At 49.6% G+C, this 26,308-nt stretch overlaps 1 protein-coding gene across 11 annotated transcripts in view; it reads right to left on the reverse strand.

Moving 5' to 3' along the window:
• The window catches only part of PRRC2B (proline rich coiled-coil 2B), a 118,466-nt gene that overhangs the window by 11,832 nt on the left and 80,326 nt on the right, over positions 1-26,308 (reverse strand). For 6 of the 11 annotated variants that reach the window (XM_064376899.1, XM_064376881.1, XM_064376887.1 and 3 more), the window contains 14 exons: positions 21,705-22,020; positions 19,317-19,534; positions 16,456-16,651; positions 11,415-11,631; positions 8,652-10,733; positions 7,215-7,420; positions 6,541-6,686; positions 5,783-5,924; positions 3,851-3,933; positions 3,080-3,271; positions 2,735-2,932; positions 1,880-1,966; positions 555-659; positions 208-400 (listed from right to left, as the gene is read on the reverse strand). In XM_064376899.1, the coding sequence (XP_064232969.1) occupies positions 208-400; positions 555-659; positions 1,880-1,966; positions 2,735-2,932; positions 3,080-3,271; positions 3,851-3,933; positions 5,783-5,924; positions 6,541-6,686; positions 7,215-7,420; positions 8,652-10,733; positions 11,415-11,631; positions 16,456-16,651; positions 19,317-19,534; positions 21,705-22,020 (4,381 nt within the window). The remainder of the gene's footprint in view (positions 1-207; positions 401-554; positions 660-1,879; positions 1,967-2,734; positions 2,933-3,079; positions 3,272-3,850; positions 3,934-5,782; positions 5,925-6,540; positions 6,687-7,214; positions 7,421-8,651; positions 10,734-11,414; positions 11,632-16,455; positions 16,652-19,316; positions 19,535-21,704; positions 22,021-26,308) is intronic. The other 5 variants (XM_064376890.1, XM_064376914.1, XM_064376891.1 and 2 more) reach the window with 4 other exon arrangements.

The following is a 26,308-nucleotide window of genomic DNA, read 5'->3' on the forward strand; positions in this document are numbered from 1 at the left end:
CCCCCAGTTCTGTTTCCCAGCATGGGGAAGCAGGATGTGCACATTACCTGCAGCACATGGGGACCTGCGACCACTCAGCCTGAAAACAAGTTGCTACTTCTACGTGTACTCAAGCCAAGGCCAGGAGGTGGCATTCAGGGCTGTTAATCCGTTTCTCTCGATAATAAATGGAGAAGGCCCCAAGGCCTGGCTCAGGGGATGAGATACCTGGCATAGAAGCAGAAGGTGCTACAGAGGCCACAGGCATGGGTGGCATGGACACTCCACCGAAGGAGCTGTAGTTGACCCCGCTGGAGGCACCCACAGAGGATGGAGGCTGGATGCCTGAGCCAGCGCCGCCTGGAGAGCTCTGCTCCGGCAAACTGGGGGAGTTTTCCCAAGCCTTGCGCGCAGACTCCATCTTCAGAAGCAAGCGGGGGAGGGATGAAAATTACTATCACGATGGCAGTGGGCAGCACCGATCTAAGCTTTGGGGGTTGGGGGAATCCTCCCTTCTGCCTCTTCATAAACTAAGGTACTGGGTTGGGGCTCATCCAGCTCAGGGCTGGTGTTACCTTCAGAGTGAGGTCGGCGGTGGGGAAGGACATTGGGGAGAGACCGATGGCCCTCTGGATGTGATGATCTCGCCGCAGGATGGGGATACTCTGTGTTAACCCTGCCTGGAGAGAAGTAGAAGGAAACCATGGAACACAAACAGAAGGAGAGACGGCTCTGCCCAAACCCATCCACGGCTCACCTGAGCACATCTAAGGCTCATCCAAATGACTTGTCCAAATGCATCCATGGCTTTGCCCAAAACCACCTACAGTCCCCAATAGCATCTATGATTTGTCCACATGCATCTTCAGTTTTGGCCACATGTACCCAAGACCACTAAGTAATGAAACTGATGGCAGCCAAGACCATGATTGATCTCCTTGAGATGGTTGCCTTCATCTGTTTCCTCAACACCAGTCTGCAGAGAGCCACCCCCATATATCACACTCCATGGTGCCCTTCAGACAGGGAGAGCCATGTCCCAGCAGTACAGACACGAACTGGCTGCTGGCATGCAAGCACCTGGTTCAGAAGACACCTGCCACCTGGCCTGGAGATGTCTTGGGCCAGACAGGGAAGGCTGTGCCCCTCAGCAAACTGTGAAAAAGAGGGCCCTAGTAACAGAGGCTGGACATGCAACAGCACCCCACCATCTCCTGCAGATCCCTGGCATCCATCTGCACATCAGAGACTGCAGACTCTCAGAGTAAAGAACCTTGCAGAGCCTCGCACTTCCAGGACATTTTTTTTTCATTTGACACCTATGAATATTGTATAGCACTCACATTCCTTGGAATCCTCTGGGAAATGATACTCATTCATTCAGCACATGCACTAGCACCCACCCCAGCAGGTGGTGAGGACAGAGCAGTGAACCAGATGCCGCAGCTCCCAGTGGCCACAACAGATGCAACTGCCAGCTCCTGGGCCCATGGTGGGGCACCAGGAGATTTTCTGGATTATAGCAGTTAGATCACAGGCGGCCAAGACCCTTGGACAGTGAGATGGGGCCTCCCAAGGAGGCTTCTCCTACTCAATCTGTGCCCCCTTACCCCTGGCCACTGAAAAGGCAACCTGAGTCTGGGCTCGAAGCCAGCATAGAGGAGACATGGAACCAAAGAGAGCCATATAAAGCAGATCTTAGGAACTGTACAATCCCCACTGGAAGGTCACAAAACCCGGGCAGGAACATTTAAACACCTTTTAAGGACATGGATCTGCTAGCGACTGAGTCACGTGCCAGCCCAGGTCAGCCTGACTCCAATACATGCGCTGTCTCCTTTGCCCAGGACCTGCTAGCCCCAGGTGGTAAGCAGAGCCAGAGGTAAAAGCGTGAACTTACATTACTGGCCAGGGCATCCTGAAGTTTGACAACTGGACTCCCGGCAGGACCAGAGGCAGAACCAGGTGCCAAGCTGAAATCGGAGTCCTAAAAAAAAGGCCACATAGCCCACTGAGATCTCCTGGCTCTACACTTCCCGGAGGCACACGTTAAAGTGATGCAGTTGCTGTGACTCAAAAACTCCACTGAGCAGCATTCACTGGAGCCACGTATGAGCAAGATGGCCAGATGTTTCCCCACAGCACAGGAGACAGAACGCCAGCCTCACTCTCTCCCGGTCCCTTAGGTGGTCTGATGGAGACGGGGAAGATCACTGGCCTGTCTGTCCCGAGAGCCTGGCCAGTGTCAGTGAGGCAGTCTTTTTTGAGGTGGAGTTTCACTCTGTCGCCCAGGCTGGAGTGCAGTGGCATGGTCTAGGCTCATTGCAACCTCCACCTCCTGAGGCAGGAGGTTCAAGTGATTCTCCTGCCTCAGCCTCCCAAGTAGCTGGGATTACAAGCACACGCCACTAAGCCTGGCTAATTTTTGAATTCTTAGTAGAGAAAGGGTTTTACCATGTTGGTCAGGCTGGTCTCAAACTCCTGACCTCAGGTGATCCGCCCACCTTGGCCTCTCAAAATGCTGGGATTACAGATGTGAGTCACCGTGCCCGGCCCAGTGAGGCAATCTTTAAAGCAACTCAACAGAGCACCGGCCACGTGCAGGACTCCAAGCCAACACTCTAGTCACTGCATAGTGCTTGGCTCCCATCCTTCTATTCTCTCTAGGAGACAATCCTGTCTGAGCCCTCAACCTCTCCAAGTACCAAAAATAAAAAGTAAAAAAAGCAAGCAAGAAAACAAATCAAACCCTCACTTTTGGATTGACTCCAAATTCAATGGGTGGCACAGGCAGCACGGAGTCCACGTGAATCTCTACCCCATTCACAGGCGGAACAACAGCCCCCTGCAGCCGCTCGGCTCCCTCCGAGCCCTTTCTGTTTTTCAGAGAACGCTCGTTGCCGATGGGTCCTGGTCTGTGCTCCTTGCTCTGTCCAGAGCCTTGTTCTGAATCCTTGATAAAAAAGCAGAGAGGTGGAGATATGTAGACTAGAATGACCACACTCTCCAGCTTCGACTGTCCCAAGAATTGGGGAAGACAACAAGACAGTGGCCCCTTCCACCCAGGCCCTGGCCACTGTGGCTGGAACACCCAGGTTACCTTCTGCTCAGATGGCTTTGGAGCCTGCTCCTTGTGGCTGTCAGCCTTGGGTTCTGCCAGGCCGGGCCCACTCATCTCCTCTGGCTTCAGAGTCCCATAGGGGGAGCTGCGCTGTGAGGAGGTCGCGGACGACTCCCGAGACTCCGCGCTCAAGTCAACGCCACTATCTCCCTGGCTGCTCTTAAAACCCTGCTGTGCAGAGCACAAAATGGGTTAGAGCCTCAAACTCCAACCTGATTTTCCAGACAGTAAAACTGCGCGTGGCACTGAGACTCATCTACCCCAGCTGCCTGCCCCTTGCCAAGTGTGGTCCTGATCTTGGTCCTGCTATGCGGAGGATGCCACACAACTTACATGTGGCCAAATACACCAACCCCGATAGAGCTCACGACCACAGGATCTTCCACAGGCCCCAGACTGAGGCTGCCAAACCCATCTCACTCATGACCCAAACCAGACTACATGACTGCTGACACCAGTTCAGAGGAAGCCCTCAATCCCTCCTCCCACCCAGCGTTGGGTCCTTCCTTGTTACCCCTTTTCTCTTTCTCCTACTCATGCAGGCCCCACGCACAGGCCAGACTCCCGGCAGAAGTCAAGAGGGAAAACCACTGATGAGCTTGGGCTCATGAAAACAACCAAATTCCCAGCTTGGCTGCTGTGGCAGGGGCTTGGGTGGGCTGGGACGCAGGGATCCACAGCAAGCTGGCCGTGTGGACGGTGAGCACATACTCATCCCAGGAGCAGCACGTGGGCAGTGGCCACACTCACCTCCGCAGAGCCAGGCTCAGTGCTGCTGAAGGCAGTGACAGCTTTCCTCCAGGAGTCACTGGCTGGGGCCTGCACGGGGAGAGCTGCCAGGGGAGGGAGACAGAGTCAGGGCATGAAACAGAAGCCCGTCTAGAAAAACACGAGTTTATGAGCTCTTAAAGAACAAGCACAGGCACAGCCTGCAGAAATCCAACTCCCCTGCCTCCCCTACACGGCCCCCCTCCCCACCCGCAGCCCCTATACACGACACCTGGTCAACAGCTCTGACGTGGAAGAGCTGCTCTGACAGCCTTACCTAACTTTCCACACCCTCACCCAATATGTTTCTCAGCAGCTCACTGATACGACAGACAGTGAGCACGGCAGAAGCTGTCATTCCTGCTGATCTGGATTCTCTGTTGCTATTTCCGCTATGCCGATGCTTCCTTTCACTTAGGCTACTTCTAAAAGTTGGCAGTGTTTTTTTTTTTTAGTTTAAAAATATATATTTTTTCTTTTTTTGTTTTAAACAATAGAGACAGGGTCTCACTTTTGCCCAGGCTGGTCTTGAACTCCTGGTCTCAAGTGATCTTCATGCCTTGGCCTCCCAAAGTGCTGGGATTGTAGGCATGAGCTACCACTTCTGGCCAAAGTTGGCAGCTTCTACAGAGTCTTTGAAAGATCCAAATGGGTATTACTAAAATTTGTTCAGCTCACAGACCACTTCTTGAGTGGCCATAGATCCTGAGCCCAGAAAAATAGATATGCATGCAAAAGTTTACATGCTAGAGTAGGGTGTGGGGCGCACATCGGTAATCCCAGCTACTCAGGAAGCTGAAGCAGGACTGCTTGAACCCAGGAGTTCAACTCCAGCCTGGGCAACATAGTGAGATCCCATCTTTTTAAAACAAAAACGCTTTCACGTGCTATTCTGGCAGCTGGGCATTTTTGGACATCAATACCATGACACCTATCACTCAGCCACTACCAAATCTAGTGCTACTGATGTTTTCTCAAATGATTGTGCTTCCTTTCCATTAAAGTTGGGCATGTTGAATGTTATTTTATAGTTTGCTAGAACCAAAGTTTTCACCAAGCACATGAGGACAGGCAATGTGGAGACAGTGGAAGATTCAAGGCCCAGAACTCAGTGTCTTGGGTGCTTATCCTATGACCCTGGAGTCAAGTCCCTTCCCTCTAGAAGCCTCAGCTGCTTTGTAGAAAAATGAACTGGCACTGGGTGACCTCTCCAAGCTCCCCTTATGGGCCTGAGCTGTTAAATGTCGTATGTCCTATGCACCCGCTGGGTTAACAGTGCAGGACCCTGCCCAGGAAGCTTCAAGAAGAACCTATTCTATGAAAATAGTTTTCTATTTTAAAAGGAAAAGTTACCAGAAAAATCACATTCCATATAGAATTTATTAAAAAAATTTTTTCAGGTACACAAATTTTCTAAAAAGTAGCGTATACCCTCTTCTGGTCTCAGTTTGCCTTTCCAGAAGAGCATTCAGGGCGGAGCTTCCAGAGCCTTCCCCACGTTAAGAAAGGGTGCAGAGCACAGAAGAGAGTTGCTGAACTCCTGTGGCTGGTCTGTTAGTCACTTGATGCTCTTCCATAAGTTAGTGGGAGAACACGATGACTGACACGAGCAAAGGCCAATCCCATTGCTGTGCAGTCTCAGCTCAAGGGGCCATCGATTTCCAGATCACTGGACATAATGAATGCTCTGCTCTTCTACCAAATTTTAGGCAAGGAAAATTGTGTATCTGTTTGGGGGCTGCAGCAGCAAATCGTTCAGATGGCATTCAACACACTAGCTCAGCAGTAGAACCCTGCAAATGGGTACTGTTCCAACTATGTCTGTAGCTCAAAAGCAGGATCCTCCCTAAGACGCAAACCCAGTCTGTGATGTGACCTTGGGAGCCACAGCTGGGGTCACAACCCCCAACTCACCCTGGCTGCTGCTCTCCCAGATCTCAGTGCCCAGGCTGCTGCCAGGCACGGTCATGTCGCCTTGCTCCAGACATAAGTTGTTCTGCTTTTTCGCAAATCGAGGAGGAATACGGGAGGAAAGGCCTCGACCTTTGACAGGCACCTGAGGGGAAGAAAGGGTGCTGTAATCTAGCCTAAGGCACAACGACTGACAAATTCTCCCCAGGACAAGTATCCCAGGTACCAAAATGACACCACCTGAAAATGTTCCAGAGATGCGTGGAATGCTGGTCTCCCAAGACCTCAAGTAAAGTGAACTGTGAGGCCAAGCCAAGCACCCCCTCAGGAAAGACCTAAAAGGCCAATGGACCGTGATCTGTGTGCGGGTCCAGCCCTGTCTCCATTTGAGTACACGGTTCACTAACCACGTGACTTCAGAGAGACAAATCTTATTCCGCTCAGGAATGAGGAGTGGGGAGGGAGGAGGAGCTGGGAGCTGACCAGGGTCTGCATCTTGGCTTGGACACGTTTCCGCTGTTACCACCCTAGACAAATCACTCTTTTCAAGACTCAGTTTCTTCCTCTGCAGAGCAATGATGCCACCACCTATTCCTACTTTGATGGATAACAGCAGGCACAGGGAGACAATGCATGCTTACTAAATACTCCCTTCTTCCTCTCTGCCACCTTAAGCTTGCCTGAGAACTCCCTTACCTGGCTCTAGGTTTGCTAGGCATCTGCCAGCCTGCCCTCCTGCCCCACGCGCCCCGGCCCCTCACCTGCACGGCCTGCTCCTTCTTTCTTCTCTCTTCCTCCAGCAGGCGGCGCTGCTTCTTGGTCAGGACTTCGATGAAGCCTTCACCTACCATAGAACCCACCTCACTCTCCTCTCCGGGGCTGGACCCGCAATTTTCGATGATGGCACCTGAACCAAGATTTCATGAGAAGGAACAGTCTTTCCATTCACCAGAAGGCAAGAACACCACAATTCAACAGGCGCCTGAGATCTAGCATCAGGCTGGACAGAAACCTGGACGGGACTTCTGTGTCTTTCTCAGGCAGTCTCTGATCGAACACACTGTTACCACAAACCAAAGAGGCCCGCGGGCTAAACTGAGAGAACACTCAAAGGGCACGCTTAAACCCCAGCTCTGCCCCTAGCCAGCTGTGAGACCTTGGACATGCCATTCAACGTCTCTGGGTCCCAGGCTTCCCCTCTTTAAAGCACGGAAGCTGCAGGGCGTCACAGGGATCCAATGGCCTGTGAGCAATAGCTGGCAGGAATCCTGCCTACTCTGATCACCTCTGCAGCCCCAGAACCCAGCCCAGTGCCTGCCCAGGCTATTCTGAAAGCTAAGGCACTCAGTGCAATGGCAAACTTGGCAGCCGTGAGGACTGCACAGCTCCTGGTTCCACCTGAGCTCTTTGCCCTGAAGATGTGAGGGTAACTTACTTCCATAGTTCAGGTCAAACTGTTTCATGGCCTCTCCCTGTTCGCCTGCCCTCTGAGCAGCCAACTTGGCCTCTTTATCTGCCTTCTTACTGGAGGCTTCGGGAAGGTCAGCATTGGCATGGGCTGCCCGCTCCAGGGCATAGGGGGAGTGGCCGCTCCCACTGCTGCAGCCACTAAGACCTCCAGGCAAGGCCTCATCTGGGGATCTGTAAGGGAAAAAGGATGCTGTTAACCAGAGGCTGGGGAAGGAGGGAAATGCAGCACATGCACATAGCCTGCACACGAGCCAGGCGCCCTGCTCTAGGCCTGCTTCTTCTCGCTGAACCCTCGGGTGGGGAGGAGCGGCTCATGGCAGCAGTGCATCCATGTCCATGTGCAAACACACGTGGAAAGCTGCCCCCGCTGGCTCTGCCTGCTCCTGAGGAAAGTGGCGGTTTCCTGCTGCTCCCCAGGGCTTTCCCACAAGCTACATTCAGAAAGAGTAGGGGGAGAGAGACAAGGGGAATACGCTCGGAACAGAGCCACCAGCATTTCTGCTCCTCTCCAGGAGTCGCTGACCAGAACTGCGCCCAGGCCTTGCCCTGCCACAGGGCCCTCAGGGCAGAAAATGGAGGTGAAGCTGAGGGTCGGCCTCTGGAGCCTGGGAAGTGAGGTTAAACGCCACCTGAGAAAGTCAGCATTCTCTATGGCTCCTTCTCTGGGAGTTGATGTGCCTCGAATTCTAAGGAGGGTGGAGGTGTGAAGCTGTCTGCCTCAGTGTGCTGAGGACAGGGAAGGCCTCAGCAGCTCCTGCACCTCCCTGTCCACGGCACGGGCCAAGTGCTGTCAGTCAACCAGACTGTGCAGGTGACCCTGTCCCGGGCCCTGAGCCCGGGTCATCACCCGAATGCCTCTGGCTGTGGAAGAGGCGCTCGCCAGGCCATGCGCAGTCTGCTCCCCTCTGCTGGGCTCCTGACATGCTGAGGTGGGGCCATATCTCTTCACCATGGAGCAACAGAGCCACCTGGGAAGAGCCACTTCTAAGCAGCCACGAGGCCAACGATGCCCCCTAGGACGCCACCTGGCAGCAACTCCGGAGCAGAAGACTCTGGTGGGCGGACCGGGGCCTGACACTGTGCACAGGCAAAGCTCCTCACTGCGGCAGCCCTCGGCGGGGCTCCAGGCACACAGGCAGGAACACACGCCTGGACTCCCAGGCCAGGTGCTAGACAGCAGCCACAAGAGCACTGCTTTGGGGTGGGGGGGCCTTTAGCCACAACAACATCACCACGAGAGAAGCAGACAAGCAATGCGGGGCAGGCAATGAAGACGCGCGCACACACAAGGGCCTGGGGGCAGGTCCCCAGCCCTGACACACGGTGGCATGCATGCGTGAACTCAGTGCTGCTGAGAACAGAACACAACAACAAAAAGGGCCTGGGTGGTGTCTGGTTTTACCTTTTGGCTTTCAAAGGCGTCCCATTCTCTTGGCTCTCATAGCAGGGGGAGGTGTCACCACCACCTGGCCTAACGGGTTTCTCCCCAAACCCTCCCGGCTCCAGCTTTCGGCTCTGTCTGTCAACCAAGGGTCTCTGACTGGAGAAGCTCCTCTTGGCCAGCTCCTTCTTCTCACCCAAACCGGCCCCCGACGGGCCACCATCCACCTGGGAGTCGGGCTCGGACCCGGGGCCTTCCCGCCGCTCCCGCCGTTCGCTGAAGTCGCTGCTCTCAGAGGCCGTCTCCCACTCCTCATTGGCATGATCAGAGGAGTTCTGGTATGAGAGTTCTGGGGACCGGTGGCCCACAGTGCCACTCTTGTCCCCAGAACACAGTTTGGGCCTGCCTGGCCACTGACTTGCCAGCAGGTGGGGCTCCTCCTCGGGTCCCCATAGGCCCAGGGACTCCCGTTCTTGTCGGAGGCGCCGGAAGCGAGGGGGCTTATCTTGGCGTGGGGGGCGCCTTCTCCTGAAGGGCCGGTTCTCTGCATTTTCAGAATCCACCACGTGGTCATCTTGGAAAAAGGACCTCTTATCCTCTGAGCGGTTATCCTCGAAGCCCCTGCCACCAAACGTGTCAGGGTGTCTGTAGGAATCTGGGACATAGTCTCTGTCTGCAGATCGCCGGGATCCACATGTGTCAGAAGGGCCATATTCCTGCCAAGAGCTGCCAGGACTTTTGCTCTGCCAGTGGGGTGACTCTTTGGAAGCAAAGGTTCTCCGTCCATACCCGCAATTGCTCAGCCGTGGAGGGAGGGCGCGCCCAAAGGCCCGAGGGCCTCGGCTCTTGGAATCTAGACCGTTATGGTCCTCGGAGCACACCTTGTTGGACCGCCAAGAATCTCTGCAGTCGCCTTTCTTCAAGGCGCTCTCCTCCCTCTCCAGGAGCGAGCCTTCGTTCCCGTTCTCGGAGCCCCTCTGCCGGCGCCGCTTGGGAAGTTCTTCATACTCTGAGCCCTCGCTATGGGTTTCACTGGCGACTCTCCGCCTGGGCTTGGCTCTGGGGCAGTCCTCTGGCCGAACAAACTCTCGCAGGCCCCGGCCGCGGCCACTGCGCTGGCTGCTGCAGTAGATGCTGCGGGCCCCCAGGACCCCCCCGCCGCAGAGGCTGCCCCCGTTGCCGCCAGCAGGCCGACCACGAAAAGTGAACTCTCTGAAACCACGGCCCCGGCCCCGGCCCTGCCCTCTGACCCCAAAGGCTTGCTCCTCATCAATAAAGATCCAGTTATTTCTCTTCGTCGGGGGAACATCACTGGACTCTCGTGGGGGTCTGGTTTCCCAGGCCTTGTCAGGTTTCTCCTCCTCTTCAAATTTGGTGGCCTCGTGGCCAAAAGTGGTGTGGGCAGGGCCCTTGTCCTCCAAAGTGGCAGCAGAGGAGTTGGCCAGAGAGGCGTCATTCTCTTCATTTTCGTCCTTTTCTGCCGTAGGGCTCTGTTCCTTCTCCTTGGCCAGCCGGGCGCTCTCCTCCCCTAGCTCCTGCTTAATCTTCTCGAGCTCCTTCTCCTTGTCTTCCACCTTGAGGGCTTTTAGAACTGGTTTCTTGATGGGTCCCGACCTCCGGGTCCTGCCCATCTGCTCTGGGTGCTGGCTGCTGGAGCTCCGGGGCTCAGGAGTCCATTCGGGCTCCGAGGACGGCTGTTTGTTGGGGCTCCCCTTCTTGTCCCAGGAGGAGATGTTAAAGGCTGTCCCCTCCCGGGGTGCCTCCCGCTCAACACCATGGGCTGTGTCAGCAGTCTTTGCCTGGTGGCTAACGTCCCAACTGCCACACTCTGGCTTTTTCTCATCTGGGACAAAGTCAGGCCCCAATGGGGAACACCTGAGGTTTTGGGTGTGACCCCCAGGAGTACCCGCTTCCTGAATATTTTCTTGGGGTGGAAACAAAAGCTCCTGGCCTATTCTTTGAGAAGAGATACAGCTGTCAAAGTCTGCTTGGGCCTTCTTGTCAAAAGCACTCAAGTACTCCTCCCCTCTCTCCTCAAAGAGATCGCGCTGGGCACTTACGCCCCCTGACCTTCCGAGTGAGGCAGAGAAAGAGCTTTCATTCCTGAAAAGGAACCAGAAAAATCAGTCAACGTGATTGGAGCCTGGTTCCTGTTTTCCATGCTGAACACAGAGCTTAGTTTTAAAAAGAAAAAAAAAATTTTTTAAAGATAGTTAAAAAAAAAAAAAAAAAAACATATGCAACAACATTTGCTTTATCTTTAAACATGTCTCAGAAATGCCAGGCCATGAATTGGTTGGTGGCCCCTGGAGTCCATGAGAGTGAAGAGTGTCGTGGCTGCCGGGTGGGCGTGGCCTGCCCCCTGGAGACAGAGGAGCCCAGCAATCCTCTGGGTCAAAGAGCAAGCTGGAGCCTGGGAGGCCGTGAAGAGTCTGGGGCCAGGGGGCGGCAGGGCTAACTCTGTTTACTTCCACAGAAAGGAGCCAAGACCCACACTCTGGACCCCAACTGCCTTGTGAAGACCCCACCCACCTGCCCTGTGCCCAGGGCTTGATGACCCCCAGGACTTCTCCTTCACCTTAAGTCTCACCATCAGAAAAGGGCCTGTTGCCCAAAGCATTCAAGCAATCCTTCTCACACTCTCCTTCCCCAGAGGGGCTCCTTCAAAGAAGCCTGTCTCCCGTGGGCAGTGTCTCCTAGGGTGGTAGCTCAGCCCAGAGCCCTCCTGATTAGGACCTGAGTCTTCCTTCAGTGGCAAGGCAGCAGGACCAGGCTTCATCTCACCTGACACGCATGTCCATAGCCAAGGTGTCGCTCGACTTTGGGTGTGGGAGCGGGTAGCCCTTGCTCTGCAGTGCCATGTAGCCCTCTGGGCTCCAAACAGGGGCTGGATCGATGGGGGTCACTTTTCTTTCTTGGAGTGAGGGCACACAGTTCTGATCCTCAGAGCGACAGCCTGTCCCATTGAGGGACTCTTGGGGCATCATGGGCTTCATCAGTCCTGAAGAAGGCAAAGACTGATCTACGTCATCTCATTTAGAAAGCCCCGCTCCAATCTGAGGGTTAATCAAAGGCCCAAAGAAGACAACCGTCACGTGGATACAGAACCCCACCCACATACACATCACAGGGCTCTTAATCTCTTTCCTGACCTGAGGACCTCTGAAGGCACACTTGCATGCACCCTGACTGGTTCAAAGACCTGTGAAGCCCAAGGAAGAGGGGCAAGAAAAGCACATTTGTCAGTTATGGGCTTGGTCCTTAACACTTACAGGACAGGGGATGAAGCCTTTCTATACAGGGCAGGGAGATACAACTGTTTAAAACAAAGACCCAAAAGGGCCACCCTCAAAAGGCACATTAGACAGATGTAAGTGCTTTACTATCGGGAGCAGATTGGGGGCGGTTCTGTCTGTCTGGCCTGAACTGGGGCAGGGAAACAACTGCCCCCTCCCAGGAATTCAGACGCACATGCTTACTTTCACAGGGGTTTAAGGGATGGAGACCAGATTTCTACCTCCCTAAATGGTCCAGAAACCTCCTAAGTTAATATAAAAGGTGATTCTAGGCTGTCAGAAGGAAACAAAAACACTTTGAAGGAACACAGCCTCAGTCTGAACAATCCCGGATCACCACAGATAAAATGCTATTGAAACTGAGTTCGCAGTCCCAAATTATCAGAACATATGGGAAAGGTAACCCACCACGAGTTGATGGTGACCCCACAGGATTAGATGCCTCCCCAAGAACTTCAATTAACAGAACAATCTGTTAAATACCAGAAAATTATCTTTTAAATCATTAAAAGCATAAAAGGAGGAGTTAAAAACTTAAGAAAAAATGAGATTTGCTCAACAAACTCGAGTAATAAAAATATATAGTCATTGGGCCAGGAGCAGTGGCTCATGCCTGTAATCCCAGCACTTTGGGAGCCAAAGGCAGGAAGATCACTTGAGACCAGGAGTTCGAGATCAGCCTAGCCAACATGGTCAAACCCTGTATCTACTAAAAATATAAGAATTAGCTGGGTTTGGTGGTGCAGGCCTATAATCCCAGCTACTCAGGAGGCTGAGGCAGGAGAATCGTTTGAACTCAGAAGGCAGAAGTTGCACTGTGCCACTGCACTCTCTGGCCTGGGAGACAGAGCAAGATTGTGTCTCCCAAAAAAAAAAGCAGGGGGAGGAGTGTGTGTGAGAGTGTGTGTGTGTGTGTGTGTGTGTGTGTGTGTGTATATTTTTTATACAGTTACAAAAATTAAAAGCCTGTTGGGAACATTAGAAAGCAGGTAAGACACAGCAGGGGAGATAATTGGAAAACAGCCCTGAGGCAATTTCTCAGAAGGCCAACACAGAGAGAACCTATCTTTCATATTTTCTAAGACACTTGGGAAACAGAATGAGAATGTTCAAAATAAACCTAATGGAAGCCCTAGAAAGAATGAGGAAGTGGCAATATTTGAAGTGATAATTAGAAGTAAAATTTCCAAAAGTGATTAAAGACAAACATTTTTAGATTCAAGCATAATGAATATTAAGCAGAATAAAATATAGATGTACGCCTAGACACCACACATTGAGACAGAAATATAGGACACCAAAGACAAAGAGAAGATTTTTAAAGTACCCAGAGAGAAAACTGAGTATCCAAAAATGATACTCTACTGTTTCCATTTCAGCAGCAAGAGGAGTCAAAAGAAATGGAATTAGCCAGGCATGGTGGTATTCACCTATAACCTCAGCTACTCAGGAGGCTAAGGCAGGAGGATCACCTGAGCCTAGGAGGTAGAGGCTTCAGTGAGCTGAAATCGTGCCACTACACTCCAGACTAGGTGAGAGAGTAAGACTCTGTCTCGAAAAAGAAAACTCACCTTCACAGTACTGAAAGAAAACAACAGTCAATCCAGAATTCTATACCCAGCTACACTAGCATTCAGGGTGATATAAAGACTTTTTAGACACAGACTTTTTGGCAATAGATAATCTATTGCCAAAACCTTTAAGAACTGAAAAACGTGGCCAGATACAGTGGCTCACACCAGTAAACCCAACACTTTGGGAGGCCGAGGTGGGCAGATCACGAGGTAAGGAGTTTGAGACCAGCCTGGCCAATATGGTGAAACCCTGTCTCTACTAAGAATACAAAAATTAGCCAAGCATGGTGGCGAGCGTCTGTAGTCTCAGCTACTCAGGAGGCTGAGGCAGGAGAATCGCTTGAATTCAGGAGGGCGGAGGGTGCAGTGAATTGAAATTACGCAACTGCACTCCAGCCTGCGTGACAGAGTGTGACTCAGTTTCAAACAAACAAACAAACAAACAAACAAACAAACAGGAACTGAAGAGCACAAAGAATGTTCTTGGTGAAGTAGTAAAATGAATCCCAGAGGGAAGAAAAAAGATAAAACAAGGAAAAAGCAGTAAGAAAACTGGTGAGTATATAGGCACATCTGAACGATCACAGACTGGATTAAAAAACAAAAATAGGCCAGGTGTGGTGGCTCACGCCTGTAATCCCAGCACTTTGGGAGGCTGAGGAGGCAGATCACCTGAGGTCAGGAGTTTGACACCAGCCTGGCCAACATGGGGAAACCCTGTCTCTTCTGAAAATACAAAAATTAGCTGGGCATGGTGGCACACACCTGTAATCCCAGCTACTCAGGTGAATCGCTTGAACCCTGGAGGCAGAAGTTGCAGTGAGCCGAGATCACGCCACTGCTTTCTAGCCTAGATGACATGGGAAACACACACACACACACACACACACACACACACCTATTTGATGGGCATAAAAACAAGAACGAACTGAAATACAAAGCCAAGACCACAAGACTGATGGAGGTGGTAATCAAATTTCAGGCAAAGGGTAAAGATACTGATTATGCTTTGCTTAGTTGAAGGTGCATGTCAGAATTTTCATGTAACCACTAACATATAGAAATGAAATGATGAAGGAAAAGAAAAACAAGAATAGGACCGAGAAAAGGCAAGAATGAAAAGAAAAGGCATAGAAAGTAAAAGTGGAATGCACAAAATATTATGGTTGGAAAATCTAAATATAATAATCCCAATAAGGCCAGGCAAGGTGGTTCATGCCTGTAATCCCAACACTTTGGGAGGCCAAAGCACGCAGATCACTTGAGGTCAGGAGTTTGAGACCAGCTTAGCCAACATAGTAAAATCCCGTCTCTACTAAAAATACGAAAAAATCAGCCGGGCATGCTGGCGAGTGCCTGTAATCCCAGCTACTCCAGAGATAAAGGCAGGAGAATCACCTGAACCTGGGAGGCAGAGGTGACAGTGAGCCAAGATCACACCACTGCACTCCTGCCTGGGTGACAGAGAGAGTGAGACCCTGTTTCAAAAACAAAAAAACACAAAAATTAGCTGGGCATGGTGGTGGGAACCTGTAATCCCAGCTACTTGGGAGGCTGAGGCAGGAGAACTGCTTGAACCCGGGAGGCGGAGGATGCAGTGAGCTGAAATAGCACCACTGCATTCTAACCTGTGCGACAGACTAAGACTCTGTCTCAAATGATAATAATCCCAATAAATCTAAAGGGACCAACTTTTACAATTGAAAGTCATAGGCTTTCAGACTGGTAAAACCACACACATCTTGTAGATACAAAAATACACTCCCCAAAAATCAAGGCTCAAAGAGGCTAACAGTAAAAATTGGAACATAAGACTTCAAATAAGTACTAATCAACAGAAAACTAGAATAATTATATTACTATCAGACAAAGTAGACAATAAAGATAGAAGGCACAATGATAACAAGAGTGCTACATAAGGATAGAAGGAACAGGTATGCCTCCAGATAGACAAAGCAAAAACTGAAAGACTCCCAAAGAAGATCTGACAAATCCATAATCATAGTGGGACATTTTAAAACACTTTTTATTAACTGGTCAAAGGGATAAAAACTTACAATGATGAAGATATTTGCACAATACAATTAGCATGCTCAATTTAATGGACTATATCCAACCAGAGAATACAACCTTTTCTGGCAAATGTAGAATGTTAAAAAAGAATCTCCATGTAAGAGGCTACAGATGAAATCCAACAAATGTCAAGCAACCTAAGTCAGGATTTGGTCAGCAATTACAGCCATTAAACAAAACTCAGCCTGCTGCTGTTTTTACAAGTAATGTTTTATGGAGAAACAACCATGCTCATTCACTTACCATTGATTGTTTGTGGCCGCTTTCGTCCTACACCACCAAAACTGACTACTTGATCAAGGCCTAAAAGACTTATTATCTAGTCATTTGTTGAAGTCTGCTGACCCCTGGTCTATGTCACATAGACCATATTATCTGACCAAAAAGCAGCTACATTAGAAATTAACACCACAAAGAGAGCCATAAAAGCCAAAAATTAATAAACTAAGCATATAATATTTTAAAGGCGCTAATAAAAGAAAAAGCAGACATTATTAAAAGAAAACCCAAATAAGACAGAGGAATGAAGAAACCCAAAAACTGATTTTAAAAAGGCACTAGACAAACCTTGTGAAAGATTAATCAAGGAAAAAAGAAAAAGCACAAAGAATGTTAAGAATGAGAAGAGGGACAAAACGACACAGCAGAAATCCAAAATTAATTAAAGCAATTTATGATACATGATGTTCATGACTTGCCCAAAAATTCTTTATGAAAGAACCATCATTGTACCTACACTTTGCAAGTGAGTACTTTGAAACTCAGACAAGTCGTGTACTTGACAAAGAACCAGACCAAAATCCAGGTGTGTTGAGATGACACCCTTGACCACTGCACTATCCTGGGTGCTACAGGTATGAACCGTTAGACCACAGTGCTTACCTGAGGGATGCAGGGCAGAGGGGTAGAAGTCCACTGGGGTCCGAGTGGGCGTGATGCGCGGGTCCATGTAGGAAGGCATCATCATCCACCTGGGATCGAAGCCCAGCATCTGGGGGTGGTGTGGGTAAAAGGTGCGTTGGGGGTGGGAGGGTGGCGGGTACACTGGCTGCCAGTGCTGCATCTTGTATAGTTGCTCCTGCCCAGGCAGAAAGAGAGACTTGGTCAGGCAGGTACGGCAGGGGGCAGAGATGCTACCTAACACACGCCCTTCCAGCTTTCCAGCAGGCAGCACAGAAAGTTCACCCAAAACAGAAGACCAAGGAGGGGAGGGATGGGCAGCTGCTCAAGGGGGAGCCCCCCCAGTGTGTTACAGCTTGCAAGCTGAGGTCCCTGTCCAAGGCCGGTGGACAGCCATATCACTATCACAATGGAGGCCCATCTGCACCCGTGCTACACGAGACAGGCTAGGTTTTCACTTAGATCAGACACTCCTGGAACCCACCAGCAGCCTCCCACAGAATGTCTGGACGCTGGCCACTTCTCCCCTTCTGCAGCTACCACCTGAGGGGAGTCAGCATCCCTTCCCTGCTCCCTCCTGGCCCCTTCAATCCATCTCCATCCGCAACTAGGATGATCTTTTCACACAGACACCCCACCCCCAATATGTTGACCCCTAGCTCAAAAGACCCTTCAGTTGTTCTCCACTGTTCTCCGACTGACAGCCCAAATCCTATCAGGCTACTCGTGACCTGTGGGGTTAGGATGAGGGCTGGGTCCCGTGTGGCCTTGCCCAGTCTGCTTCTCTAGCTTTGCCTTGCACAACTGTCCCTCCGCTTTCTGCTCCATATATCCCTGCCACCCACTTCAGGCCATGGGAACACACTGGGGCCCCTAGGTAAGCACCTCTTTCCTCCATCCCTAAATGCAGGTTTCCAGCTTAAACACATCCTCTAGGAAGCCTGTCATGACCCCCAGACTAGACCAGGTCCCTGGTTCTCTATTCCCACAGAACAGCCAGTGCTCTTTTGTTGTACTCACAGCAGTCGATGGTTTTTACTGGTGGCAACCCTCACCAAACCCTAAGAGACTCCCTGTGCACCCTTGCCCCCAGCACCACACTTGGGATACAGAACATTTGCACAAATCGGTAAAGAGAAAGCATCAGTGAACTATTCAAAATCAAGGCCCTTGCCTGATTTCAGACCCTGCTTCTTATCCCATCAGTGATCTTGGGCACTAATTTCTAAAGGAACCCTGAATTGGCCTTGAGGCCAGGACTCACTGCTGCATCACACTCTGAGGACACCCAAGTGGCCTCCAGCACACACCCTTCCATTCCACAAACAAAAAGGCCACCAACCCTCCTGGCAGTCTATTAGCACATCCTCAGCTGATTCTCTGGACAGTTCTGTTGGCGCTCCCACCACCTATTAAGAGCACTCAATAAATATAGCTCATCAATCAAGAGACTTGAGTCACTCACTGTCCCAGTCCACAGAGAAGGCTGTGGGCCTCCATCTCCCACCTCCTCATCCTGTCTAGATCCTAGGTCCCCAGGGAATATGACCAGACAGGCTGCCTTGGTGCTTTCAAACCTTCTATTCTTAAGGAAGGACTTACCCATCACTTCCCTCCACACCTCAATTGCCCAGAGCAATTGTCACTGCTAGGTTTGGCATGGACAATTCTAGAGATCTCCCCAGTCAGTAATTCTATACCCCAGGAACATGAGTAACTGTGCAGTGCTTGCCTACACTACCATGCTCTAACAGCAATTAAAGGCAGTGCCTGGAATGCTCCCAGGGACCCAGAGGAGAGAAGAGGCTGGGGAGAGAAGTTTAAAGGGAATTAAGTGAGATACTGGGAAAAGCCTTAAGACTTTGGTTTGTTTCTCCACGGCACACACGTTTTGAAACATTTTCAGTTAGCTTTAGTAATAATTTACTGCACACCTTGCTGCTGGGTGTGCACTAAGTAACATCTATGTATCATCTCAGTTTCCCACCAAAATGTACTATTTCTCAGTAATGACTACTGGGTTCCTTTACTTATTACTACTCTAGTAGGCATGATTGCTGATGAGTGCTTCAAGACTATCAGAACTAGGAGACATTGGTGGAATTACAACCATTATTCACACGATCTTTAGGACAAAAAGTAGCTCCCTTATAAAGTTCATGAAAAAAATAAAGTTTATAAAAAGCCAACAATGGTACACTAATAAGCCAGTTTATAGGCGTTATGGCACGAAATGCTCTGCCATGTTGAAAGGCAGGTATTCGTTCTTCCTGGTTTACACATGAAGAAATATGGGCGAGAGGGGCATGACTGACCCATCCAAGGCCATGCACAACTAGTTCAGCAGCACCATCAGGAAGGGAGCCCAAACTGTGCAACTTGAAACTTCCAAACCTATGTCCTTAACCCAAAGGTGGCATGCCTCTCTCTGACAGCTCTTAACTCACAGGCCTCCCTTACACCTTGGGAGGACCCCAGGGTGGGACCCACTGTCCTCTAAGGAATGTCCAAGGTGTACTCCTCTGAAATAAGCAACCACCCTGCACATAAGAAAAATGGAGTTCACTACATACAGCACGAAATAGGTTCCTTTCCAATATTAGAAAACAAGGTCAATAAACCACAACATGGGACCTCCACCACCTGGAGACATAAATAACAGCCAGGGGCTGATCTACCAAGGTCACAAGTTTTGAGGTGCAACTCCCGACATCTTCTCTATTCTTGGGGGCACAGAAGGGGTGTTCTGGTCTAAGTTGGAGGTGGGCATGGGGATGGTGGGGGGACATCTACTCGGCACTCAGGCCCATCTATCACAGGCTTTTACCATCTCATCTGTTTACCTGCTGCTGCTGCTGCTGCTGCTGCTGCTGCTGCTGCTGCTGCTGGCGCTGGAATCGGGGAGGAAGGGACTTCTGATACTTGCTGAACTCCTGTGCAGGGGACCCCGCCTCTCTGGCCTCTTCCTCACTGCTGCTGCTCTGTGCCACTGCTGGGGATGCTGTGGGTGCCTCTTCTGGGAACGTGGTGGGGGTCTCCTGGGCAGGAAATTCTGGGGAGCCTAGAGAATATACCAAAAGAGAAATACCACAGTGAGCTCACAGGAGCTCAGCCAACCAAGTGTTTACCAGCAAGTACTTCTTCCTGTTGGTACGAACACTCTACAGCTAGAACAGTCACATCCCTGAACCCTGGCCCTACGCCAAATGTGCCACATGCACGAGCTCAGGGACTCCCACAACACACGTGAGGAGGCTTCACCTGCTGTCACCTTACAGACTAGGACACTAGAGTCAAGAAGTTCGATGATGTCCAGGGTCACACAGTCACCAGCAGAGCTGAAATCTGATTTCAGGAGAAAGACATTTTATTAAAAATGACTAATAAGGCCAGGCATGGTGGCTTACACCTGTGATCCCAGCACTCTGGGAGGCCAAGGCGGCAGATCACTTGAGGTCAGGAGTCCAAGACCAGCCTGGCTAACATGGTGAAACCCCATCTCTACTAAAAATACAAAAATCAGCCAGGCATGGTGGGTCCACACCTGTAATCCCAGCTATATGGGAGGTTGAGGTGAGAGAATCGCATAAACCCAGGAGGCAGAGGTTGCAGTCAGATTGCACCATTGCACTCCAGCCTGGGTGATGGAGCAAGACTCTATCTCAAAAGAAAAAAAAAGGGCTGATAAAATAGAGAACAGCCAGGAACTCGATGACAGCTCACATATCCAACATCTGAACAGCAGAAATCCAACATATGGGAAGGCTGTGTATGACTTCCTGCTGGCAAGGATATAAAAAACAATTGTTTTAAAAAAGAAAAAAAAAACAAAAAACAACAGAAAGGCTGTGCTACCTGAGCACATTTTCCAGGCTCTCCTTGGCCATTTCTTCATCTGCAAATAAGAATAACCACCATGCGTACTCCCAGGGTTTCTGTGAGAATTAAATTAAGTATAGATATATACTGAAAACAGTGCCTGACAAGCAGAAAATGCTCAATGCAACTTCGCCGTAGGACTAGCACAGCCCTCACTCAACCTTTAATAAAAGGAGATCAGAAGGAAAACTAGAGATGAGTTCCCTGGCCAAAAGAGCACTAGGACTCTCAGGTGACCAATCACCTGAGAAGCTTTCAGAGCTTCGAACATCCCCTTGTCTTCTAACAAGAGCTGATCTGAGTTTATTTTTAAGAATCACAAAGAAAACAGCTGATTATGTTCTTTAAAACTGCGACACTCTGCTTAATATAGCACTGTTTAATCACTCTTAAACACGGCCATGACAGTCAGACACGGTGGCTCACGCCTATAATCCCAGCACTATGGGAGGCCAAGGAGGGTGGATCACTTGAGGTCTGGAGCTCCAAACCAGCCTGACCAACATGATGAAACCCTGTCTCTACTAAAAATACAAAAATTAGTTGGACGTGGTGGCGCGTGCCTGTAATCCCAGCTGCTCTGGAGGCTGAGGCCAGAGAATAGCTTGAACCTGGCAGGGGGAGGTTGCAGTGAGCCGAGATTCCACCACTCCAGCCTGGGCAACAGAGTGAGACGCTATCACCCCCCCGCAAAAAAAAGGCCATGTGATCCATTTCTTTTAGAATCAACAACAGGAAAAGTATTCTACCAAGCAAGGGGGCTTATTTTTTTATTCTAGGTTAAAGGATCTGTGGTTTTATTAAAGTCCTGGGGCACTTCTGACTTTGGTTGGGCAGGGATAGTGATAATAATTGTGACAATGAGTATCATCAGTGAGCAGATGCATATTTCTATGTCCCAGAAACTGGAGCATGCTATACACCCTTCAGCATGCTGGCAGGTATGTACTCATCCCATTTCACAGACAAAGAAACAGGCTCCAGAGGGGTGAGGTGCTCACCAGCTAGTTTAAGACGTTCAGAGGGAGAAGGAGAAAGGGCTGAAAAACTACCTACTGGATACTATGCTCACTACCTGGGTGACAGGGTCATTCATATCCCAAACTTCAGCATCACACAATGTACACCCTTAATAATCTAAAATAACAGTTGAAATTATAAAAAAGAAGTTCAAATAGGATCAGGACCCAGGCATATGACCCAGGCCTATGCTTTTAACAACTGATGCTCCCCAGTACGATCTCGTCACAAACCATAGGTTCTGCTAGCTAAGGAGGAAGGCAGGTGCAAGTAACAAGCCAATGACAACAGACCAGGGTTTCCACTTGGTGGGAAGAAGGCCCAGCTCTTACCTTTGCGGAGAGCAGGGCCGTTTTCCTGGGGTGATGCCTTCTCAGCACTTGGAGACCGGGGCACTTCCTTCTCTGCCTGTTTCCGGGCATCACCTGCCTTCCGCGCCTGCTTGCACTTCTGGTCCAGCTGCTTGAGTTTGGCGGCACAGGCAGCCAGCCTCTCTTCCCGGGCTCGGCGCTCCTCTTCTTCCCGGCGCTTTCGGGCTCGCTCCACCGCCTCAGACATCTCTGACTGAATGAACTTCTGCCTTGGTGGGGGTTTGTCCTCCTTGTCCTCAATGGACTGTTGCCGGAACACACTGCTCATCGAGGACTTCTGCCAAGAGAACGTCTCTGAGATAAGGCAGCAGGTCCCAGACCTGGGATACAGGGACCACTTCCATTTCAGGATCAGTTCTCCTCCCACAATCCTCAAGCACCTTCAAGAGGCAGTGCAGGTGTGTGACAGACAGAGCTGGATTCAAATCCTGCTCTGGCCTCCGTTGTACGTGGAATGCGGTTTAGGCCAAATGTCAACTCTCCACACCTCACTTCCTCACTTCCTCGTTTTTAAAATAGGGACAACAAAGCAAGCTCTTAGGATTGTGAAGGTGAAACCATGTTTGCAAAGCACTCTGCACTGCGACCTCACACAGCAAACACTCCTATCACTGCTGACGGGCACACAAGCTAAGGCCTCCACGGCTAATGAACTGCAACAGGAAGCCACACACCGACCATTCCTGGGTCAGGAAACTGCTACTCCTGCCTGCACAAAAATACATAAACCCCTGGACCCCTGGATAGAAAGAGCCATAGGAAAATAAAATTCACTGTCAGACATAAAGCTTCAAAGTGCTCTTTATATAGAAAGGCATGTCTAGCCAGGTGCGGTGGCTCATGCCTGTAATTCCTGCACTTTGTGGGGGCCAACACGGGGGACTGCATGAGCCTGGGAGCTTGAGATCAGCCTGGGCAATACAGTGAGACCCTGTATTTACAAAAATAAAAATTACAAAAATTAGCTGGGCGTGGGTACATGCCTATATGGTCCCAGCTACTCAGGAGGCTGAGGCAGGAAGGATCACTTGAACCCAGCAGGCTGCAGTGAGCCGAGATCACACCACTGTACTCCAGCCAGGGAAGAGAGCCAGACCCCGTCAAAACAAAACAAAAAAGCATGTCTAAAAAAATCTCTTTTGGATATTTACCCATTTCTGAGTTTCTTGCTGGTTGCCAGTTACATAACCACAGTGCCAAAATGCAGAGTGAAAAGCTCTTAACACTGGGACCCTTTCTCACTGGTCTTCAGGGGTAAAGCTGCATGCAGACCTTGCAACAGCACAAATGATGGACAGGTGGCACCTGAGTTGCAGCCACTGAAATTCTAATAAGATTTGACTATTAGAAAAAGGCAGGACTTCCTGTTTTAAATGCTAATGACACAGATGTATATAACTGTCAAAAATCAAACCAAAGAAACAGGATTTAGGTCTTTTCTTGTAGGTTAATTGTACTTCAGTAAATGAAATATACAAAAACTTACTGTAGTCAAGGAGTTTCCTAAAAATTAACTTCTCATAAGCCAGAGATAAGTATTGTAATCATAAGACTATAAACTTCCAATTTAGAAGCATGAAGGTACATTTACATAATATCATTGGAGCAAAAGTGTGCACTTTCCTTTCTCTTTGCCATTGAGCATAAGTGTCTGTCTATACCTTTCTAATAGCTGTGTGTTGATCAGTTCATTGCTCATACCATAAACTGCCTAACTGCCTTTATCCCATGGGATTCAATACACTACTGCACATCAGCCTTCATGCCTAACCCTGATTATTCCTTCAGATAATTTCCTAGAAAGGAAATAACAGACCCAAAGGGCACATGTACAGTCAAGACCTTTGATGTCCCTTCCTACACTGCCCTGAAATTAGTGATCACTTCACAGACTAAATGTTCTGCAAAGTAATTTGAACTAAGGCCATTTTTCAAGAAATTTGGTCAGAAGAGGCTGGGGGCAGTGGCTTAAACCTATAATCCCAGCACTTTAGGAGACCAAGGCAGGTGGATCCCCTGAAGTCAGGAGTTCAAGACCAGCCTAGGCAACATGGTGAAACCCCATCTCTACTAAAAATACAAAAATTAGCTGGGTGTGGTGGCACACTGGGATTACAGAAGCTGTAATCCCAGCTTCTCGAGAGGCTGAGGCAGGAGGACTGCCTGAACCTGGGAGGCAAAGAGTTGTAGTGAGCTGATATTGCACCACTGCACTCCAGCCTGGGTGACAGAGTGAGACTCTATTTCAACAAAAAAGAAATTTGGTCAGAAGATTCCTTGGATACATAAATTAAGTATATAGATTTCATCACTATTGATGTTTAGTTAATTTACAGTGCTGTTATGAGTACCTTAAAGTCAAACCTTTTGAATACTGATAAGCACTACTTCTTGGCTGGTGAAAAGGAAAAAAATTGGGAATACTGAGCAATCTCAACATGTAAATGAAAATATGGATTAACTGCAGAATCATTTCCAAGAGCAGTGGCACTGTGTCTATTTTGTTTGTTTCACTTTTGTGTCTCTTGTTCCCAGCACTTAGGTATGTGCCTACATGTGTATATAAGAGGTATTCAATTAGCAGACTGCAGCTTAAGGGCATTTTCCTTTTATAAGAATGTGGAATAGGAGCCCTTTAAATAGTAAGAAGCAGGATGGGCGCAGCGGCTCACGCCTGTAATCCCAGCACTTTGGGAGGCCAAGACAGGCGGATCAGGAGTTTGATATTAGCCTGGCCAACATGGTGAAATCCCATCTCTACTAAAAATACAAAAATAGCCGGGCATGGGGATGCATGCCTGCAATCCCAGCTATACGGGAGGCTGAGGCAGGAGAATCACTTGAACCCGGGAGGGAGAGGTTGCAGTGAGCCAAGATTACTCCAATGCACTCCAGCCTGGGTGACAGAGTGAGACTCTGTCTCCAAAAACAAATAATAAAAAATAAATAGCAAAGAGCATTGAAAATAGCAGGCTTTACCAAGTGTATTCAAAGTCATGACTCTCCCCTCCCCAGCCCTCCCACTCCTGAACAGTCCAGTCCCAGTGTCATCAGGTGTGGCAAGACAAGCCAGGCACCTGGTGCCAAGGAGTCCTGGTGGCTCACTGCCCTCCAAATGGCCAGAGTCCAGGCAAGGGGAGGAGGGCATGCACGTGAAGGTGTGGGGCTAGAGCCCAAGCTGGACGAGGGGGACATTCATAGGCAGAGTTGGCCCTGCAGGGACACTCAGGGCATCCAGGAGTGGGGAAATGACACCTGAGTGGGCAAGGAGGGCATCTGTGCAAGGAAGAGAGCATGACAGCAGAAATGAGATTGGTCACACAAAGGGAGACTGAGCAAGTGAGTATAAATACGAGGGACAGCTTTGCACTGTTAGAGAAAGGAAGTGCAAACATGCACTGGGAGGAACAGGAATGGAGTCTGTGAAACTAGAGGTATCGATGAGAACACAGGGTTCTCAACCTGGACAGATACAGAAATAATACAGGTATGAATGTATTTGTGCACACATGTATATACCCAAATACATGCCCCGCAAATGTCCGCTGAGGAGGTCCAGGAGCAGTGACACCCCAACAGCAAGGAGCCTGCTGGGGCTCAGATACTGGTTTCTAAATATCATTCTGCACTAAAAAGAACTAGGACTTCATGGAGAAAGGGCTGATCCCAGACAAGACAGGTCAAAAACAAGATTGAGTCCAGGAAAGATGAAGGAAGGGCTCCATAAAAGGATGAAGACAGTTAAAAAGGACATGCACTGGCCTGACAGGGCTCCGATGCCCAACCGGGTGACAGCAGCAGATTACCACCCACTGATGTAAATAAATAAATAAACCAAAAGCTTGATCAGAAAAGGGGTATTCAGTCTCAAAGTTTCCCTCAACAAAATTCTTATCAACTACAAATAGGGAAAAGAGTTAACTCTACAATATGAAACCTGGCAGGGACCCTGTTAATCAAGAGACTAAAGTGAACATAGCCAGAGGGAGATAGGGTGAAGGTGTGGCTGCCCTGCTGGGATGCAATGAGAAAAGTCAGGTCATGTCTGAGAGATCCCTGCCAAGGATGGCAATCTTGGACCTCTTCACAATAAAGATGATAATAAACCCAATTTGAGGGGCATTCCACTGGTTTGTAATGTTGCAAAGCCTCAAAGTCATGAAAGTTAAGGAAAGGCTGAAGAACTGATCCAGACTGAAGAAAACTAAAGGTATGTGATTCTGAACTGGATTCTTTCGGGTAAGAACATTAATGGGACAACAGGTAAAAGGTGAATGGCAATCAATGATCAAGGCTAATTTCCTGGAAGTCATTGTGGTTACCTGGGTGGAATTTCACTGTCTTGGTAGGAAACAAGCACCACAGTGTAAAGAGACTCATCAGGTTGACTACTTACTCAATTAGTTCAGAAAAAGCCTTGTTTGTATTGTACTTCCAACTTTTTCTATCACTTTGAGGCTGTTTTAATGATTTCTTTTCTTTTCTTTTTTTCGGAGATAGGGTTTCGCTGTGTTGGCCAGGATGGTCTTGAACTCCTGGTCTCAAGTGATCCTCCTACCTCAGCC

The sequence above is a fragment of the Aotus nancymaae genome, unplaced genomic scaffold (genome assembly GCF_030222135.1).
Source record: "Aotus nancymaae isolate 86718 unplaced genomic scaffold, 86718_ANA_hifiasm-v0.15.2.pri h1tg000003l, whole genome shotgun sequence".
In the NCBI taxonomy this organism is placed as follows: Eukaryota; Metazoa; Chordata; class Mammalia; order Primates; family Aotidae; genus Aotus; species Aotus nancymaae.